Source organism: Panthera uncia, chromosome A2 (assembly GCF_023721935.1).
Source record: "Panthera uncia isolate 11264 chromosome A2, Puncia_PCG_1.0, whole genome shotgun sequence".
Taxonomy (NCBI): domain Eukaryota; kingdom Metazoa; phylum Chordata; class Mammalia; order Carnivora; family Felidae; genus Panthera; species Panthera uncia.
In genome coordinates this window covers 156,813,882-156,833,358 of record NC_064816.1, presented here as the reverse complement: position 1 = coordinate 156,833,358, position 19,477 = coordinate 156,813,882, and the positions used below count along the sequence as shown (strand labels likewise).

Below are 19,477 nucleotides of genomic sequence, written 5' to 3'. Positions count from 1 at the left end.
ACAGCAGTGAGCAGGAAACATTAACATAGAGGCTGCTCCTTGCAAGGCCCTGTTTGAAGGACTAGCTCTGGGCTGCCTTCTCAGAATTTGGTTTTTGGAATGTTCTTATACTGATAAGGTTGTTTTGTGTGCTGGAAGCACTGAATTGCATTGTATCAACTTTCCCGGTACAATGTGATTTCAGGTGGACACCTGCTTTTCTTCTGAGAGCCTTGAACTGTGGTCATTGTCTACGTGAACAGCCTCCAGGAAAAACCCTGGGCTCTGAGACTTCAGTGGGCTTCTCTGAGCAGAAACACTGCATATGTGTTTGTAGGAGTGCTGATAATAGTGACTCCATCTTTGGTCCCCCATCTTGTTCATGTTTGCTAGATTAGAAATGCCAGCCAATGTCGGGATGGAGGAGGCTTGTTTTGGCCCCCCATAACATCTGTTAGAGATAACATAGTTTTTCCCTTTCCTGATGCCCGGGTGGTGCCTCAAGACCTAATATAAAAGGGTATCTGTCAATTAGGAGCATATAAACCATCTGAGGTGCATGTGAACCCTTTGATCTCATGACAGAATCTGTGGACTGAGGTCTGGACTTTGTGGAGAGTAACTTTGCAGCTGTCGTGGACCCCCTGCGAGTATGTTAGCCTGAATAAAACTCTGTGTAAATGCTATGGAGTGCCTCCTTCATTTTCCAGTCTCAAAGTGCCTTCCAAGTTTGGGGGATAGTTGATTATCCTTCCCCCACCTTTGAACTGTGTTATTGTCCCTCCCTTACTGGTAGGAGGATATCGGAAGCCTGAACCCAGACTCCTCCCGAGTCTACCTGATACACCTTTGCCCCTGGTTGATACTGCTGTGGACCCTTTTGCTGTAATAAATACAGCCATGAGTACAACCTTGTGCTAAGTTCTATGGATCCTTCCAAGGCAGCACTGAATGTGTGGGTGCTCATAGAAGTCCCAGACAGGCAGATCATAATATCAAGACTCAGCTCTCTGAATTCGTGCTTCTACTTCTATTGTAGCCTATTCAAGTTAGCCATGAATTTAAAAATATATGATTCATATAGTTTCCAGAAGCTCTAGGTATTTTTTTTCATGGGGCAACTATTCAGGGTTTCTATTTCCTCAACTGTCTTTAAAAGAAAATAATTTCCAAAATGATTACATCTTCTGTTTCTCACTTTTTCCAAACAGCCAAAAAACCAAAAAACAACAACCTCTCCCTCCCCCAAAAAACAAAACTAATTCTCAGTTTGCCCAGCATTCACTCTGTTAAATCTGAATCGTAGGGAGCAGGGCTCAGAGCCCCCGCTTGCCTCATCCTTTGTACACAGGCACTTGGATGTACAGTTCCAGAACCATCCTCAAAGAGAGGCTACTTTCATGGCCAGTGACTCCAGACCCAGATGGAAGGTTGGGAGAGGGAGGAGCATCTTAGGTTTGCATCAGCTCATTCTCCTCCACCTCTCCCAGCCAAGAGAAATTCCCTGGAAGAATTGTGCAAGAAGCTGGGAGCAACAGCAGGACATTTATTAGCATCACTGCTCAGGAGGGATGGGAAGCAGAGCGGGATGGTGAAGGTGAGTCAGCCAGAAGAGCTTCTGTCACGATCAGTGGGGCAAGGCAGTGGGCACGGCAGTGGAGGCAGGATAGCTGGAGCTGTTGCAGAATCTCTTTTCCCCAGTCTTGTCCTTCTCCCAGGAGCCAGAGGCAGGAACATGCAGTCCAGAAAGAGTCCAGGCTGAACACTCAGGAAAAGCAAGGCTAGATTTCACTCACATGAAGCAGCTTCTTCTGGTCTGTTTCCTAAGGGAGGCAGAGGGGCAAGATAGCCCAGGGAGAGAAGGTGCAAATCCTTTCCTCCAGGGCAGCTTAGTTCTGGAGCCAACCAGATCCAACACTAGCCTCATGGTACCTGACGCAAAGATCCCTAGAATCTCACCATGGATGTGGACTTCCCTGCCTTCCTGGGGTCCTTATCGTGGGGACCACTTGATCAAGGAGTGAGGCTCTCTGAACTGGGCCACCAATGGTGTAGAAAGACAGGCATGATGCCCCTTGGGACTCACTGTAAGGGCTCTTTTCTCCTCCCCAAGCCATGGGCTCTCCATCTCTGTCTCCTCTGGACAGTCTCTCCACCCAAACACAGAAACATACTTTAGGGACTCACCTTACATCGGAGCCTTTTCCAGCAGTACAGACACATGGGGACCAGAGATGCCAGAAGCAGCAGAGCCCAAACCCCCAAGAGCATGGCCTGAAAACTTATGAACAGGACCTGGGGACAGAGGACCAAATCTGTCACCACCAAAGTGCTGCCATCTGTGCTCTGTGCTGTCATGCATTTCCAACCTAGGGTCTCTCTCTACCCCTTCATCCTCAAGTCTGTAGCTTCTTGAGGGGCTGAGGAAGGAGCTGTGCATGGGGGGTAAACGAGTCTAGCATGCAGAGAGCAGCTAGAAACCCCTCTCATCAGACCTCAGTGTCCTTGTTCCGACAGTGAAGGGCTCAGGCTACGATTTGGTGCCCCAGCAGCCCCAAGGCTTGAGAGGATCAAGGGAGAACGTGCATTTAATGCCTTTGCAGTACTTTGCACACTCACAAGGTTAATTCACTTATTATTATTTCAGTGTTTGTGTTTTCCACAAATCTATAACACCCACAATCCCAGGAACTATTTCTAGTTTGTTTAATGCCACATTGGTGGTGACACTAGTCACACTAGGTGTGGGACAGGTAACACAGCCTTACTCTTGTGTTCCATCTTGGTCTTTCTTGCCCACTGCCAGCTGCACCCCTCCCTCTTGCCCCCCTACCTTCAGCATGTTCAGATAGGAGAGACACAGGTGCAGCCTTCTGACTTCTTCTGGACTCGGAGTGCTGGGGGGCGGGGTGCCCCTGTACCAGGTGCTCGAGGAGACATCACAGATAAAGTCTCCAAAATCAAAGTAGCCCTTATAGAAATTATCAGCCCCAATGATGATAGCAGCAATGGCCGTGGAGAAAGCTGCCAGGGCGAGCAGGGTCCTCAGCAAGGCCTGGTGAGCAGAGGAGGCAGAGAGAGACCTTGGAGACTCAGTGTCTCTGGGAGCCCAGTTGGGGAGAGAGGGGTAGGCTCATGTAGCCTATGTGTGTTTGAGCAGAAGGCTTGGTTGGGTGGCCTCCAGCTTCTGGGCCTGGTGCCCACTCCTGCCCTTCCCCAAACTCACCCAGTAGATGCCACCCCGTTTCTCATAAATGAAGGCAACAGCTCCAGCCAGCACAGCCTGGGGAGAGATGGATGAGAGCAGGGCTAACACAGCAGATACAAGCCTTTTAGCTGCCAGTAACACCATCAGACAGAGACAGCCATGGGCTGGTCCTTCCCTGGCACACTGCAGGTGGGCCTGAATTTTTGAGCTAAGCTTTGTCATCTGTAGTAAGCTAATGGTGATGGTTGGGCCAGGATCAAACTCTCGAGGTGGCAGGATCCTCTGTTTTAGGGACATTGGAGAGCCCTCCCTCCCTTCTCCAAAACCTTCCTTTTAAAGCAATGGTGCTTTGTGAAAGTTCCAGATGGTGGATGCCCTAGGATATTGGAGAAGCTCTCAGTGCAGGATGAGTCTCTGGGTGGTCTCTAGTCCAGGCACCCGTCCCAGCAGGTGCTCAGCAACCCCACAACCCGGCTGATAGAACAGGACATCTAGTACATCATGGTAGACAGATGGATTTGAATCCTATCTGCAATTCTAGAACTAATCTGAGTGTTTTGCCTTTGGATAGATGAGGATGATTACTTTTGGCTCCTCTCTCAATAAATGCGTGTGTTTTGCTATTACTCTGTGAGTGTGGGCATGCCAAAGGGCCCCTCAGTGCTACCATGACCTGCCCCCAAGCCCTTGTTGCACACACCCATGTGTTGACATTCATCACTGTCATTCAGTGACCCCTATTGGATTCCCACTGTGTACAGGGCCCGCACAGGGCACCAGGAAATGATGAAGAGTTGACTTTATCTTGTAGAGTATACACTCTCTAGTATGTTCTTCCTCCTCATCTCAATGCAAGTGTCTGGAAATCAGCTATGTCCTAGAGCCTTGGTTGATGTTTGCTGAATTGGGGTGAAGTGGCCCACCTGGTGGGAGAAGGCCGGGGCAGGAAACCAGGATAGCTGGCCGGTCGACTTTGGACAGACCACCACTTTCCTTGGCTGTTTTTTCATCTGCATTCTCAGCCTAGAATAACTGAGGGACTTTTTGATTGCTGACATTTTATAGTACCATGGATGATGTTGCTGGTGCTGATGGTGGTGGTTTATCACCTCTGATAGGAGGTGAATCTGCCCCTTCTTGGCCTGTCAACCATCCCCTCGCCGCACTCACCACAGCCCCTGTCCAGATGGCAGCTCCTGAGTTGCACAAGGGGGAAGAGTAGAAGATGTACAGGAAACTCCCTAGAACCCCACTCAACACCCCCAGCACGATCTGTACCACCTGGAGGAAAAGAGAAGAACTAAGAGCTGATTGCCAGATGCCTGGGCCCAGGAGCAACCTTCTGCCCCCAAGTCTCAGGCAGCTTTGAGGATTCCAGGTATAAACAGTTGGAACCCCCCATGGAAAAGAAATGGAGAAGGGAGAAGAGAGGAGGGAGAGCCAGCCCACGCTGGGTCTGGAGGAGGGGAGAGGATGGCTCAGGGCTCCACCACGTGGGACTTTAAATGGCCATGTCTCTCCCGCACCCTTTTAGCCCAAAGCCCACTCTGCCTACAGCTTTTATGGAGAAGGCCAGTAAGTACATAAAAAAGTCAGAAATGGAGCACAGGAGATCTTGATTTCTAATAAGATAAAACTGGCTCAGCATCTGATTCAGAGAGGCTGGTAAGGAGTGTGCACAGCAAAAGAAAGTTCTTCTTTTCCTGATGTGGGGAGCATGGGCACCCCTCTGGGCCCCTACTCACCCAGGAGGCCACCAGTATCCGGCTCCTGCTCCTGGTCTGGGAGACGGCGCTGGAGATGGGGGAACGAAGCAAGGAGCATCCACTTATCAGGAGTTTGGCCAGAGCTGACTCCTGGTGGATGTGCACATCAATGTGGGTGGGCTGCAGGGCTCCAGGGGCCACCTCATCACTCTCTACTGTCCCCATGCCCGTGGACATCTTTCTGGGAGGGAGGAGGAAGGTAGTGTCACGGAGAGCATTGGCAGAATGTTTCCAAAGATTTCACTGGCCTTTGGGATTGGTGGAGGTCCCTGATCACAGAGCAACATCCCTGGCCCTTTCTTGAGAGGTGTCCTGTCAGCAGAGCCTAACTCTCCTGGTGCTGTGGCAAATGCTGAGCCCTCTGGAGCCTCCCCTTTCACCCTCAACCTGCTGTCCCCCCATCCTCCCATGGCCTTGAGGTCTGGACCAAGCAGTGCCCTGGATTCCTCACCTCTCCAGACTCTTTTCCCAACCTGCATGTGCCATCGCGGTCCCCACCCGGAGCCCTTGGGCTCCTGGGAAGAACCCAAGTGACCGGCTGCCAGGTGAACTTCTGTTGCCGCAGGTGCTCCACAGAGGGTCCGGGGACCCCCCTCAGCCCCTAAACACCTCCCTCTCTACCAACAGCCATTCAGCTCTGCACAACCTTTTCAAGCTGCGCTCCCCACTCCCACACACATCACACACAAGGAAGGACCAAGTTGTGTGCCTGTGGAGGTGGAGGTCAAGGCCAGACTGACTTGGTATCAAACAGAGACACACCTGCCTTCTGCTCCTGCCACCTTCCTGGAGTCCATTCTCCACAGGCAGTTGGTCTCTCCCTCCCACCATCCTCAGCAAGTTCTGGACCAGGCTTTGGAGGCTTGTGAGGGGACGGATGGGAGTCCGGTGGGGAGGGGTCCTGGGAAAGGGCTGCCTGGCTGTGGGCTTGCCTCACCTGCTCTCTCTTTGGGTTTCCGGATGGGGGACGGCAGGGAGTGTGCCAACAGGGAGGGCTGAGCTGGAGCTGGGCACCAGGAGGATGGAGGAAGAGGTTGATAGAACACCAGAGGGGCAGGGTGGAGGAGGGGCAGGCTGAATTTTAGCCGCAGCCTCTCTGGAAGACAGCCCAGGCAGAAGGGCCCCTGTGTGGGGGGTTTCCAGCTGCCAGTACATCCTTGGGCTCCAGCTTGGAGAGCATGGGGGCAAGGTGGGTGGCCTGGGAGTCCATAGAGGTGATCAGCCCAGGGAAACCCTGGGAAGCTTTCCTCTCCCCAATGGCCACCTGGGCAGGTGCTTTCTGAACACAGATCTGCCAGTGCTGTGAGTGTGTGTGTGTGTGTGTGTGTGTATGTGTGTGCACTCCCATGCGCGCAGTCTCTTTCCTCCACCCCTCACCAGCCTGGTTATCTACTCAAGACTGGACCCCCCCCAGAGGGGCCCATTTGCCTCAGCCTTTTTCTGGGAAGTTGCGGTGCTGAAGGTCAGGCCCTCCTGCCTCTACCCCTGGCTTCTGCTCTTCTTCTCCTTCCTACCCGCTGGCAGGGGCTCCCAGAGGACAGCAGGTGAGCAGGGCCCCCACATGCCAGGTGGCCCCTTCCCTGGAGACTCTCACCACAGGACATTTTTCTCTTGCAGAGTCTCCAAAGCCAGTTCCCAAAGCCCCCATCCTATCTCACAGGATGCTGCTTGCCCCCATTCCCAGTTCCTATAGGACCTGCTTGGGGGTGGCGGGATGCCCTAGACAGAATGTGACCTGGGGAAGGGAGGGACATGTACTGGCTGCAGCAGCCTGGCTCTCTATCACCTCACCAGACCTCACCCTACCTTCATTGCCAGTGCAGTGGCTGAGACTCAGGTGGTTTGGTGGTGAGAAGTCCTTCAGAGTGAAGCTGGAAAGTGGAGGGCCCTGATGTGGCAGGGGTCTGGTGGTGTGGGAGGGGAGTTCTCATGGGATTGGCCTGGTCCAGAGGTAGAGCAGGGGGCTCAGCTGAGCTGGGATTGTAATGTGTTGGGGGAAGTGGTGGTTCCCAGGAGGCTCAGAGAGGGCTGTTCCGTGATGCTGGCTCCTGGGACCGCAGGGGAGATCTGGCTGGAATCCAGCCGGACATCCTTATGTATGTCTATCAATAAGTCTGAACCTCCTTGTGTGTCTGCAGGACTGTCAAACACCTGTCCTTTTTACCTCCAAAAAGACCAGGTAGGTGTAAGTATGGCACTTCTCTGAAAAGAACATAGAATACAAAGGGAAGACTTTAGGATTGCCATCATTGTTGTTGTTAGAATTGTTACTGATATGATTATGATTTCCATCATTGATGCTGAAGTAGGATGCCCATTAGAATTACTATGGAGGGTTGCTTTTGGAGGTGGGCAAGTTGATTCCAAAGTGCATATGGAGAAGTAACCTAGCAAAAATGGCCATGAAAGAAAAAAATAACATGAAGGGTTATGAAATGACTCAATTAAATATCCTCATTTTTACTCCATACCTTTTTAAAGATTTACTCCATATTCATTTAATTAAAAATTTCTTACATTTATTTGTTTTTTGAGAGACAGAGTGGGAAAGAGCACGAGTGGAGGAGGGGCAGAGAGAGAAGGAGACACAGAATCTGAAGCAGGCTCCAGTCTCTGAGCAAGCGTTCAGCATACAGCCCGATGTGGGGCTCGCACCCACAAACCGTGAGATCATGACCTGAGCTGAAGTCAGACACTTAACCGACTGAGCCACCCAGGTGCTCCTCATTTAATTTTTTAAAATAAATTTACTCCATACTCATTAAAAATTTTTTAAATTTTTTTTGGAGAGAGAAGGGAGAGGAGCAGGGAAGGGGGCAGAGGGAGAGAGAGAAAGAATCTCAAGCAATCTCCATGCTCAGCGCGGAGCCCACAGGGCTCCATCCCATGACCCTGGGATCATGACCTGAGCCGAAATCAAGAGTCAGACACTCAGCTGACTGAGCCACCCAGGCACTCCATAAACCCTATACTCATAAGTAAAATTGTGGCAATGGTACCCGACTCATCAGAAACACCAATGGGTGGAGTATAAAGACTAGAATAGCCCTGAATTCCAATGAGAATTTCGTTTTTGCTCAAGGGAACATTTTGAACCAGTAGGACAAAGATAATATATTCTTCAAACAGACCTTATCCTTCAGAAGTTAACCATCTGGGGAAAAAAACCCCATAACAACTTGGACCCATACATTCCAACTTACAAGATAAATCCCAGATGGATTGACATTTAAACGTGAAATTGTAAAGAAATATTTGGAAATCATATCACAGATGGCAATTTTTTGAATACGCAAAGAACTCCTACACAAAACAAAACAGTAAAAATGAGAAGGACATAGGATATGAACAGAGAGCTCACAGAAGAAGAGAAAAAAATGGCTCTTAGACATAGGAAACAATGACCAATATCATTCATAATAAGAGAATTATGGATTGAAATTATACTGGAATAGTCACAGAAAGCAGATCAGTGGTTGCCTCAGGCCAGGGGTTGGGGGGCCTACTGGGCAGGGAACATTGCAGAACCTTTTGCAACATAGAAATGTTCTCTATCTTGATTGTAGTTGGGGTTGTACAAATGTATGAATTTGTCCAATGTCGCTGAGATATACACTGGAAGGGGGCAGTATATTACATAAAACTAATTAAAATCTAAAATGAAATGTAATTTTCCTGATATGCATTCGAAAAAGACTTAAAGATTTGCTGACACCTTCCTCTGGTCATGGAGAGGGGCAGTGGAGCTTCTTCCATCTTGCTCCTAAGTGTGAATTTCATGGGGTAGCTCCATAGAGGGCAGTATCTATTCAAGTGACAAATGCTTATCCCATTTACCTGCCAATTGTTTGTAACCAATTATTCACTGGTTTGTAAGAGACAATTATTGTTTGCAAGAGAAAATAAATGTCTATCAATAGAAGACTGCTTAAAATTCATGATGCGTTCCTACAACAGAATACTTTGCAGCTGGACAAATGAGTGAGAAAGGATCATTTTTGAATACAGTTCTGTGAACAAATCATTGTGCAGACAGTGTATGTAGTATCCTGCCATTTGTGGACAAAGGGGGAAGATAATATTTTTATATGTTTTTGTGTGCAAAAAATGTCATTGTAGGATATAGAATAAAATGATAATATTAGTTTCTGACTAGAAGACAACTAGGTGGTGGGAGAGCAAGAGGAGAGGGAGGGTTTTAAAAGTATACCCTTTTATATCTTTTGAATTTTTTCACCATATGGAAGTGTCATGTGTAAATATGTATACTAAGTAAATAATTCAGATTCCTTTCTTTGTCCAACCCAAGACCCAGACAAACCATATCAGACAATTCTGGGGAGAGACCCAAGAATATACGTGGTGAAGAACTCTAGAGGTGATTTGGATTTGCATCGCAGATTAAGGCCACGGTGACATTGATACTTGCTCTGGAAAGACCCTTTGGATGTTGACAAGGGACCGTTTTCTCTCCTTTCACTCAGGTGACATATTTCTTTTTATCTTACTTGGTTCCCAGACCTCACTTCCATACATCTTCTTCCCAGCAGGAAGGATGACCCAAAATATGGTGACTGTGAATGGAGTCGATGTGGCCTCTACGCTGTCCCAGCCCACTCACATCAACATCCACATCTACCAGGAATCATCTTTGGCACAATTGTTCAAAGCTGGGGCCTCCCTGAAGGAGCTTTTTTCTCATCCTCTGGACACTAGCCCTTTCAAGGCCAGGATGAGCTATGGGCAGCTGGCACTGGGGGTAAGAGTGGCAGGTACTGCAGAGGTTGGTAACTCTCCTTCCATAGGATGGAAAAAAAAGTGGGTTGACTCCTCATGAGAACTTACTAATTGTATCCCATCTTTTTTGGGAAAAGAAAGTTTTAGCAGGTTCCCCACACACTTAGATGGAAAAGAATGATGGGCCTCTTCTTTGGTACAGCACGGGCTGTCCCAGCTGGAGGTGGGGGATAGGTGGAAGAATCCCTGGGGGCTGTTAGCTCAGTTGAATGGAACCCATGTGAACTGAGGGCCTGCAGATGTGAGGCAATATGATAAGCACTTCAGGGAGAACTACAGAGAGAATCCCTAGGCTGTAACCTAAAAGTGCTCAACATCCATCAGAGGGGATCAGATCACTATACGCATAACTAGAATTAAAGGTAAAGCGGGTGAGATCCTTGGGAATTGACCTGCAGGAGTTGGCATCTGAGCCAGACCTTGAATGGAGGAAGAGTGCATGTAGACAGAGGTGAAAGATGGAAGAAAAAAAAAATCCCACGTCAGGAGAATGGCAGGAGCAAGGAGGGAGAAGAGAGTATGCATCGGGCAAGTCCCGTCAGAGTAAAGAGAATGAGGTTTCTGGCAGATCAGACTGGAAATGCAGCCTAGGGCCCTATTGCTGAGAGCCCTGAGTGACAAGGTGAGAAGTTGTCCTGAATCAGCATCAGTGGTGGGAAGGCTGTGGGTGGCTTCTGAGCAGGAACCTGGGCTCTGGGCTGCCTCACAGCTGGGAATTGTCCAGATAAGAAGGGTGGAGGGTCTGCACCTGCCTGGGTCACAGTAGAAATGACAAAGAAACAGAGGAGTCAACATTATCTGTAAATGATGTCTCTGTTACTTGGGAGTGGGTGGGCTTGGGGTACAAAGGAGGAAAGGAATCCAAGAACATGCTGAGGTTTGGAGTGTGGGTGACCAGGGAAGTGAGGTCCTGGAAGTCAGGAGAATAAGACACTGGGGGTGCAAGTGAGGTGTGGAACTTGGACATGACAGATCTGAAATGCTGCCGGGATGTGTAGGTGTTGACGTCCAAGAGACTGTTGGGTTCTCCAGGAAGCAGGTGCTGAGTCAAGAGTTCAATGTGCAATGTCACAGTGTGACAGCTATGGAATGAAAAAGGAGGGAGCAAGATTGGCAAAGGGAGCCACCAGAGCATGATGCAGTCCTGATAAGGTCTCTGCCAGCCCAGTACGGGGCTCCAGAGCAAGGACTGCCCATTATCGGATGCCATGTTGGATGAAAGTGGCCCTCATACCACTGCCCTGCTTCACCAGTGGCCAGTTGGCCATCCCCAAAGAGTGTGCCCATGGCTTGAAAGATGAGGGGACCCTGAAAATGCTGACCACTGAAAGCCGTCAGCCAACACAACTCTTTTTTTCTCTTGAAGGGAGTCCTTTCATCCCATCTTGGATGGGATGATGGGATTCCCAAGGGACAATGAGGAGAAAAAAGTGAGAATCATCAGGTAGGATGACAAAGTGTGATATTTAGGAAAACGTAATGATAAGAATTCACATCAGAGGGATGGTGAAGAGCCATGATATGCTTGCTGGTTCATGGATGTAAAGGGGCCAGAACCTTCTAGAATCAGAGCTGCAGAGAGGTCAAGACAGGAAAAGGAGAGGAAAGACAGCTAGGTAGGAGCTGGGTGGCCATTCCTGGGGCCTGTGGACTGGTGGAAAGGGACCTGGCTTTTCACCTTGTCTTTCAGGTGACCCAGATATTGCTGGGGGCTGTGAGCTGTGCCCTTGGAGTGTTGCTGTGCTTAGGGCCCTGGATAGAGCTGTGTGCCTCAGGCTGCGCCTTCTGGGCAGGGTCTGTGGTGAGTAAGGAAGGGGCTGTAAGCTCAGTGGGAGGCAAGTGGTTATGGGTGAGGAGAAAGTTCCTTTGGATCTGGGTCAGGGATTTGGGGAAGAAACCAAACACCCGGATCCAAATGCCCTTTGCCATGAGGAAGGTGCCTTAAGGGACAAGCAAAACCCTTTTACTCTCTACATCCCTCCCTAAGGCCAGGCTGGGAAGGATGGGGCAGCTGTAATGGAGCCCATCACAAGTGTCCATATGCTTACTTTCTTTGTCAGTCCTTCGGATCCTGCTTCAAATCAGCAGTCCTGGGAATAAATGAGGGGTCATTTCAGGAGGGTAAACTGGAGGCCTTTTCCTGTGTCTTGTCTTTCCAGGCTATTGTAGCAGGAGCTGGGGCCATTGTCTATGAGAAGCACCGGGGAAAACTTTCAGTGAGTCTTGGGTGTCCTCTGCCCCCTCCTATGTCTGTTTTTCTGCCCTAGTTTTCGGTCTTCTTCCCTTTGGTCCCTGATACCTTGGGATCTTTGCTACTGGGGGGATGGGGAGGGATTTCTGGGCCAGGAAGTGAAGAAGAAGAGACAAGTTTGGAGCCAGGACCTTATGGCTCTATCCTTAATAAGGAGGGTCTGAGCCCCTGCACTTCTCCCTTTTAGGGCTGCATATCAGGTCTGCTCATGCTGGCTGGTGTCGCCACAGCCATGGCTGCTGTTGTCCTTTGTGTGAATAGCTTAACCTGGCAAAGTGATGGCTTCTATGACATCGACTATGTGTGTGATTACCCAGAACCTGCTGCCACAACCACTGGGTACCAAGAGACATGGCAAAGAAGTCACAAGTCACATTGGACAGAGGATAGATGTAAAACCTACATGCAAATACTGATGGTGAGAAGAGTCCAGTCTTCCAGAGATCCATCACAAGGCTCTATTCCCAAGGAGCTAGGGCACCGGAGGGCAAAGTTGTAGGCTTTTTGAGCGTGGACCTAGGTCTGTGGTTCAGGAGGTTTTAACTTAGCTGGAGACATATTTCAGACCCTCATAGCATGAGAATTCCCTGAATCAAAGGGAATGAGGAGCAAAGAGGAGACACTGAAGAGAGGACATCATGGAATACCCTTCTAGCTTTCCTGGTGTGCCCCTGTCCCATTTACCTATTGTTGTATAACACAACACCCAACATGTTGTGGCTTAAAACTAACTTGTTATTACTTTTTACATTCTGTGGGTTGGCTGGACTCAGGCAGTCTTCACTTGGGTTTTTTTTCATGCAGTTGTAGTCGGATGTCAGTTGGGGGTGAAGTCGTCTGAGAGCTCATTTGGGCTGGATCTCCAAGATGGCTCTCACATGGCTGGGAGCCCAGCTGAAGCCATCAACCAGAGAGCCTACAATGGCTCCTGCATGCGGCTTGGGCTTGGGCTTCTCATGGCATGGCAACTAGGTTCCAACAGGAAGTATCTCACTGTGCATATTTTAAGAGGCAGGAAATGGAAACTGCCAGGCATAGTGTCACCCTCCACTGTATTTTATTGTTCAAAACAATTATAGGCTGTTCCAGATTCGAGGGGTGGAGAAATAGACCTGCCTCTTCATAAGGTGTGGTAAGGTCACATTGCAGACCACTATGGCGTAGAGCTGTCACTGTCCAGTAGTTGGAAAATGCACTCCGTTTTTGTGGGAAGTAGTTGGTTGGATAGAGTCTGATACCTGGCTGGGTTGATAAGATGGTTGTAAGAGCAGAATCAGAGGAGCAGGCTCCTGACTATCTCTTTTTCTTCCTTCATCTCTAGAACTTGTTCCTAGGAATCCGTGCTCTGCTCCTGGCTGTCTGTGTCCTGCAGGTCATTGTATCCTTGGCTTCCCTGAGCGTGGGTCTTCGAAGCTTGTGTGGCCAGAGCTCTCGGCCCCTGGTGAGTTTTCGAGGATGCACTGGGGAAAGAATGGGTCTATTTGGTGAAGCTCTGGGAACATGGAGGGTCATCAGGGAGCACAGCTCAGCTGCTTTCTGGAACTTGGCTGAGCCCTTTGCTGTGCGAGGAGCATGTGCCAGCACCGTGTCTGGGTTGGCCTCTGCCCTCTGCCTCTCCAGGCCCTCCTTTGCCCCTTTCTGTCCCAGATCTCTGGCTAGCTCACCCTCCTCTGTATCTTTTCCTTCCCCTCCTCTTTCCTTTCCCAATTTCAAGTTCTATGAAGCTAACAAGGTCCTGTCTTTTCTCCCACAATTATTGACTTCTCCCTGGTTTTTTCAGGATGAGGAAGGGGCAGAGAAGGAGCTACTGGGAGAGAATTCAGTGCCTCCCTCTCCCTCCAAGGAGAAGACCATGGATGCCATCATCCTGTGAGCCGCCAAAGACCCTGCCTGGGCTCCCACATGTCCCTGATGGGAGTAGCCCAGCGCTACTGGGGAGGACAGCACCCACTCCCCAGGACTCCTTGCTGACCTGCCCTTCACACTTGCCTCTCTTTAGGCCACTGTCCCGGCCCTCCTCCTCTCCCCACTGTTCCCATTGCAGTGGCCTCAAGTCATTGAACAGGTGTTGTCGCATTTTCTCCAGCGCTAATTAAACAGAAACAACAGGAAAAATCATTTTGCCCGGAAAAGATGTGGTCTCCCTTTGTTTATGCACACAGTGTGCTGTGAAGCGACTTACTCTGTGTTGATACATATTGAATTAAATGAGGGCCAGTTTGTGACATGGAAACAAAGTCCCACTAAGACTAAATTTAATTATGTTCTGCTCTATATCCCAAGTGGCAAACTTCCTTTTTTCGATTTCCTTCTATTCAGTGTAAAGTGAAAATAATTCTCATATACCGTACTTAGAATCTTTTTACCTATTGAATTTGTCTTTAAGCATCCATAATTTTGACTATAACTTTCTTTGGGATTTATGGGACTATGTGAGGCATGGAGCAAGACTTTTTTTTTTTAATGCTTTTTATTATTTATTTTTGAGAGACAGAGCACGAGTGGGGGATGGTTAGAGAGAGAAGGAGACACAGAATCCAAAGCAGGCTCCGAGCTCTGAGCTGCCAGCACAGAGCCTGACTTGGGGCTGGAAACCACGGACCGCTAGATAATGACCTGAGCCTATATCGGATGCTTAACTGATGGCTCCAAGCTCTGACTGAGCCACTCAGGTGCCCCTGGAACAAGACATTTTCCTCCCTCCCTTCTTTCCTTCTTCCTTCCTCCTTCTTCCTTCCTTCCTTCCTTCCTTCCTTCCTTCCTTCCGCCTCTCTTTCTCTTCTTTCTGCAGTAATTTGTTAGTTCTTTCCCTCTACACACACACACACATGCACATACCTATTATTTTTCACTTTCATTTTAAATGATATGAGGAATTTTTACAACTTTTTTCATTTTCAGGGTGCCCAAATGACTCAGTCGGTTGAGCATCTGACTCTTGATTTCAGCTCAGGGTTGTGGGATTAAGCCCCGCATTGGGTTCCTCACTGAGTGTGGAGCCCGCTTAAGATTCTCTGTCTCTCTCACTCTGCCTCTCTCTCCTCTTGTGCATTTTTCCTTTCTCTTTCTAAAATAAAAAGAAGAAGAAAAAGAAAGGAAAATAGCTAAAATTTTTTTCACTTAAAAAAATTTTTTAATGTTTTATTTATTTTTGACAGAGAGAGAGAGAGAGAGAGAGAGCATGAGCAAGGGAGGGGCAGAGAGAGAAGGAGACACAGAATCCAAAGCAGGCTCCAGGCTCCAAGCTGTCAGCACAGAGCCCAACGCGGGGCTTGAACTCACAGACCGCGAGGTCATGACCTGAGCCAAAGTCAGATGCTCAACTGACTGAGCCACCCAGGAGACCCTTTTTTCACTTTCTTTATACACCTATAAAAATATATTATAAATATATAGATGTAAGCATTTCTGAAGGGTAAGAAAGCAGGTTATGGTCTGTAGAGTTAACAAGTCATAGTGAGTCTGACTATCTGATTCCAACGTAGCCAGCAGCCTTGTACCTCCATGTGGCTTTATGAAATCTCTGTGAAGTGGGATTTATCACTCCTTAGCAGACCACGGGAAGAACTGGTCTTCAAATCCAGGCAGACTGGCTCAGAGCCTCAACCTTCACCCACCACACAGTGCTGCCTCACTGGGTTGTGCTGAACAGATGTAGAGCTGCTAACATGAGTGAAGGATGGCCCTGCACATGGGGGTTCAGAATAGAAGGTCTGTGCCTGTCACCCCAGGGCCCCTTACCACCTCGTCCTTGATAGAGGGTTGTAAATAAGCTTGTGGAAGAAAAGGTCACAGAGATGAGACAGAAATATGTTCAGAGTACTGAACAGGGGTTGGCAAATTTCACCCTGAGGGTCAAGTCCCATCTGTCACCTGTTTTGTCAATAAAGTTTTATTGAAACATAACCACACCCATTTGTTTACACATTGCTTTAAAGGCAGAGTGGAGTGGCCTCAACAGAGACTGAATGGCCCACAAAGCCTAACATATTTACTAGCAGACCTTTTACAGAAAAAGTTTGCCATCCCCTGGTGTAGGGGACCACAGTGGGGAGAGTGGCTAGTTCTACTGGGTGATTGACGGCAGCCTATATTCTTTTTTTTGGTTTGTTTAATTTTTTAATGTTTTTATTTATTTTTGAGAGAGAGAGAGAGAGAGAGAGAGAGAGACAGAGCACAAGCCAGAGGGCCAGAGAGAGAGGGAGTCACAGAACCAGAAGCAGGCTCCAAGCTCTGAGCTGTCAGCACAGGGCCCAATGCAGGGCTCGGACTCATGAACTGTGAGATCATGACCTGAGCTGAAGTCGGACACTTAACCAACTAAGCCACCCAGGAGCCCCAGGAGCCTATATTCTTGCTGCCTCAAGTGTCAATCTGCCCCCAGATGCACTGGCCTGTGTCATAGGCAACTCAGGGAGATTGCTAGAGATACAAACCCTGCCCCACCCCAGACCTGCTGGATAAAAATTTGTATTTTCACAAGATGTACAGGTGGTGTTTCATGTGCTGAACACATTTTGAGAAGCATAGGGATAGATAATGACACCTTGCTGGGGAGAATTCAGATACGGAACATGGCCCCTTGAATTAAATCTTTTTGTTTTAGTTCTTTGTATGAGCTTGTCAGATGCTATTAGTTTCTGTGCATCAGTGTTTCTAAACCAGTCCATTTATGGCCAGATCAGATAGAAGTGGTTTTCATTTTTCATTCTGGTAAATAAATGTCAACTTGATGAGGCGGTTTTTTTGGGGGTTTTTTGGATGTTGTTGCACGAAATGGTCTCTTACTGTCGGAGTCTGGCAACTTCCCCCTGAAGTTGCTAAGTCTCTGAGGGTGGAGCTCCCTCCATCTCATCCCTCTCCCCTCCCCCATTTCCTCTATTCCTGCCTCCCCTGCCCTCCCTCTCCTCACTCTGTGACTAGCCCTGGATGTTTCTGAATCTTTTTCTTTTCTGTAGGAAATCAGATGTGAAACCCCTCTCCCCTTGCTTTTGTTTACTTAGAAAAACCAACAGCTATTCGTCTATTTGCACAGCTTGGTCTTGGTGGTGAAACTGTATATATAGATGGAAATGACCTCATGACCCTGACATGGGTCAGGCAAGTAATCCTAAGCTTTATTTACATTTATTGAAGGATTTAAAACCAGAGTATAGACAGGAAATTGTTCTATTTTTATTTCCTAATCACTGCTTTTAACTGTGTTTTGTCAACTCCTCATTTCCGCATTGGATATGAGGTCCTTCAGCATCAGGGCCAGGTTCCAGATTCCAAAACCTGCACATGGTCTCACATTTGGTGTTCAAGACCCAGTCCTATTCATTTTCATTAGTTTTTTATTGTTTATTTAAAAAAAATTTTTTTTTTACATTTATTTATTTTGGGGACAGAGAGAGACAGAGCATGAATGAGGGAGGGGCAGAGAGAGAGGGAGACACAGAATCGGAAGCAGGCTCCAGGCTCTGAGCCATCAGCCCAGAGCCTGACGCGGGGCTCGAACTCACGGACCGCGAGATCGTGGCCTGAGCTGAAGTCGGACGCTTAACCGACTGAGTCACCCAGGCGCCCCATTTATTGTTTATTTTTAAATGTTTATTTATTTTGAGAGAGAGTGTGTGTGTGAGAGTTTGAGCAAGGGAGGGACAGAGAATGAGGGAGAGAGAGAGAGAGAGAGAGAGAGAGAGAATCCCAAGGAGGCTCTGCACTTTTAGCACAGAGCCGGGTACGGGGGCTGGAACCCATGACCGGTGACTTCGTGATCTGAGCTGAAGTTGGATGCTTAACCGACTGAGCCACCCAGGCTCCCCACCGTCCATTATTTAAAACTTCACTGGTCAGAGCTTGGCTCCCCTGCTCCAGTGTAGACCAGGATGCTAGACTGGGAGGGACCGGAAGGAACTGTACCCCACTCTGGGAGGCACCAGGCAATTCCCCCGCCCTCTGCTTCATTTGCTGCAAATGGGAAAACTTCCTGGAAAAGTATGTCCAAAAGACAGAGCGCCGAGACGGTGGGAAGGGGAAGGCTTTCTGGCAATGGGAATCTTCCTTAACTATTTCTGGCCCTTACAAAACACAGTCTTTTCAGATACATTTCTGAGAACAAGGTCAAACCCCATTGTCTCAAATCGCACAAAGAAAGCCCTGGAGCCTCATGTCCAAAGAACTTTCTCTCTCTCTCTCTCTCTCTCTCTCTCTCTCTCTCTCTCTCTCTTTCACACACACACACACACACACACACACACACAAAATGTGCCATGAAAGTTTAGGAAAAACCGTGGACTTTATTTTAAACATTCCTTCTGAAAGTAGGAAGGAGACATGACAACTGTTCGTTTTCACCGCTAGGGGCTGCTGTGGCCGTCGTCAGTATTTTCTGGCTGAGTTCATTTCTCTCTCTCCCCTCTTGAGGCGCCCCCTCCTCATTCATGAGGATTTCATGTTTTGTTTTTGTTTGTTTTTGTTTTTAGTGGATTCCCTTGACATCTTAAAAAAAAACCCAAATAACAACAACAACAAACTTGCGCACTTGACCAAAAGGTGATCAATATCCTATCCTCTATCTGAAAAATACAATGCCTTTAGAGGATTCCTTGCTACATGCCATTCTTGTCTTGAATTTTAAGTTCTATCTTGATTTATTTTAATCTCACAAATTGGATATCTTATTTTTTTGGTGTGCTCAATGTTTGTTCAGATTTGCTTATTTTTTTACTAAGAACAGAACGCTCTCCTTTTCTTCTTGTAATTCAGGCCTTCTTTCTGATACTGGTTTTCTTCTTAAGTTACATCCTTTCTAAGTTTCTTTAAAAGTAAAGGTCTCACCTCACATCTGTCAGAATGGTTAAAATTAACAACTCATGCAACAAAAGATATTGGCGAGGATGAGAAAGGGAACACTTTTGCACTGCTGGTGGGAATGTAAACTGGTGCGGCCACTCTGGAAAACAGTATGGAGGTTTCTCAGAGATTAAAAATACAGCTACCCTACGACCCAGCAATTGCACTATTAGGTATTTACCTGAAGGATACAAAAATGCTGATCTGAAGGGGCCCATGCACTCTCCTGTTTATAGCAGCACTGCCAACAATAGCCAAGGGGCGCCTGGGTGGCTAAGTCGGTTAAGTGTCCGACTTCGACTCAGGTCACGATCTCGCGGTGGGTGAGTTCGAGCCCTGCGTCGGGCTCTGGGCTGATGGCTCGGAGCCTGGAGCCTGCTTCCGATTCTGTGTTTCCCTCTGTCTCTGCCCCTCCCCCGTTCATGCTCTGTCTCTGTCTCAAAAATAAATAAACGTTAAAAAAAAAAAACAATAGCCAAAGTATGGAAAGAGCCCAAATGTCCATTAACTGATGAATGGGTAAAGAAGATGTGGTGTATATATATATATATACACACACATATATATGTATATATATATATACACACATATATATGTATATATATATACATATATATGCTTATATGTGTATATATATGT

At 48.0% G+C, this 19,477-nt stretch overlaps 2 protein-coding genes across 13 annotated transcripts; one reads left to right on the top strand and one right to left on the bottom strand.

Moving 5' to 3' along the window:
• Positions 1-1,505: 1,505 nt before the first annotated feature.
• On the bottom strand, positions 1,506-6,029 carry TMEM176A (transmembrane protein 176A). 2 transcript variants are annotated; one of them, XM_049642110.1, is made up of 7 exons: positions 5,891-6,029; positions 4,933-5,134; positions 4,358-4,468; positions 3,206-3,262; positions 2,813-3,034; positions 2,167-2,274; positions 1,506-1,802 (listed from the first exon to the last, which is right to left on the bottom strand). In XM_049642110.1, the coding sequence occupies exons 2-7, from the start codon at positions 5,128-5,130 to the stop codon at positions 1,761-1,763; spliced, it is 738 nt and encodes a 245-aa protein (XP_049498067.1). In that variant the 5' UTR covers positions 5,131-5,134; positions 5,891-6,029; the 3' UTR covers positions 1,506-1,760. The 2 variants fall into 2 exon arrangements, with proteins under 2 accessions (XP_049498067.1, XP_049498068.1); XM_049642111.1 differs by having other exon boundaries at positions 4,933-5,130.
• A 396-nt stretch (positions 6,030-6,425) lies between these two features.
• On the top strand, positions 6,426-14,207 carry TMEM176B (transmembrane protein 176B). 11 transcript variants are annotated; one of them, XM_049642107.1, is made up of 10 exons: positions 6,426-6,497; positions 7,092-7,132; positions 7,495-7,617; positions 9,263-9,331; positions 9,501-9,712; positions 11,441-11,551; positions 11,910-11,966; positions 12,189-12,419; positions 13,323-13,442; positions 13,782-14,207. In XM_049642107.1, exons 5-10 carry the CDS (start codon positions 9,509-9,511, stop codon positions 13,872-13,874), a joined length of 816 nt encoding a protein of 271 aa, XP_049498064.1. In that variant the 5' UTR covers positions 6,426-6,497; positions 7,092-7,132; positions 7,495-7,617; positions 9,263-9,331; positions 9,501-9,508; the 3' UTR covers positions 13,875-14,207. The 11 variants fall into 11 exon arrangements, with proteins under 11 accessions (XP_049498064.1, XP_049498065.1, XP_049498063.1 ...); XM_049642108.1 differs by having other exon boundaries at positions 7,489-7,617; XM_049642106.1 differs by lacking the exon at positions 7,495-7,617.
• The last annotated feature ends 5,270 nt before the right edge of the window (positions 14,208-19,477 follow it).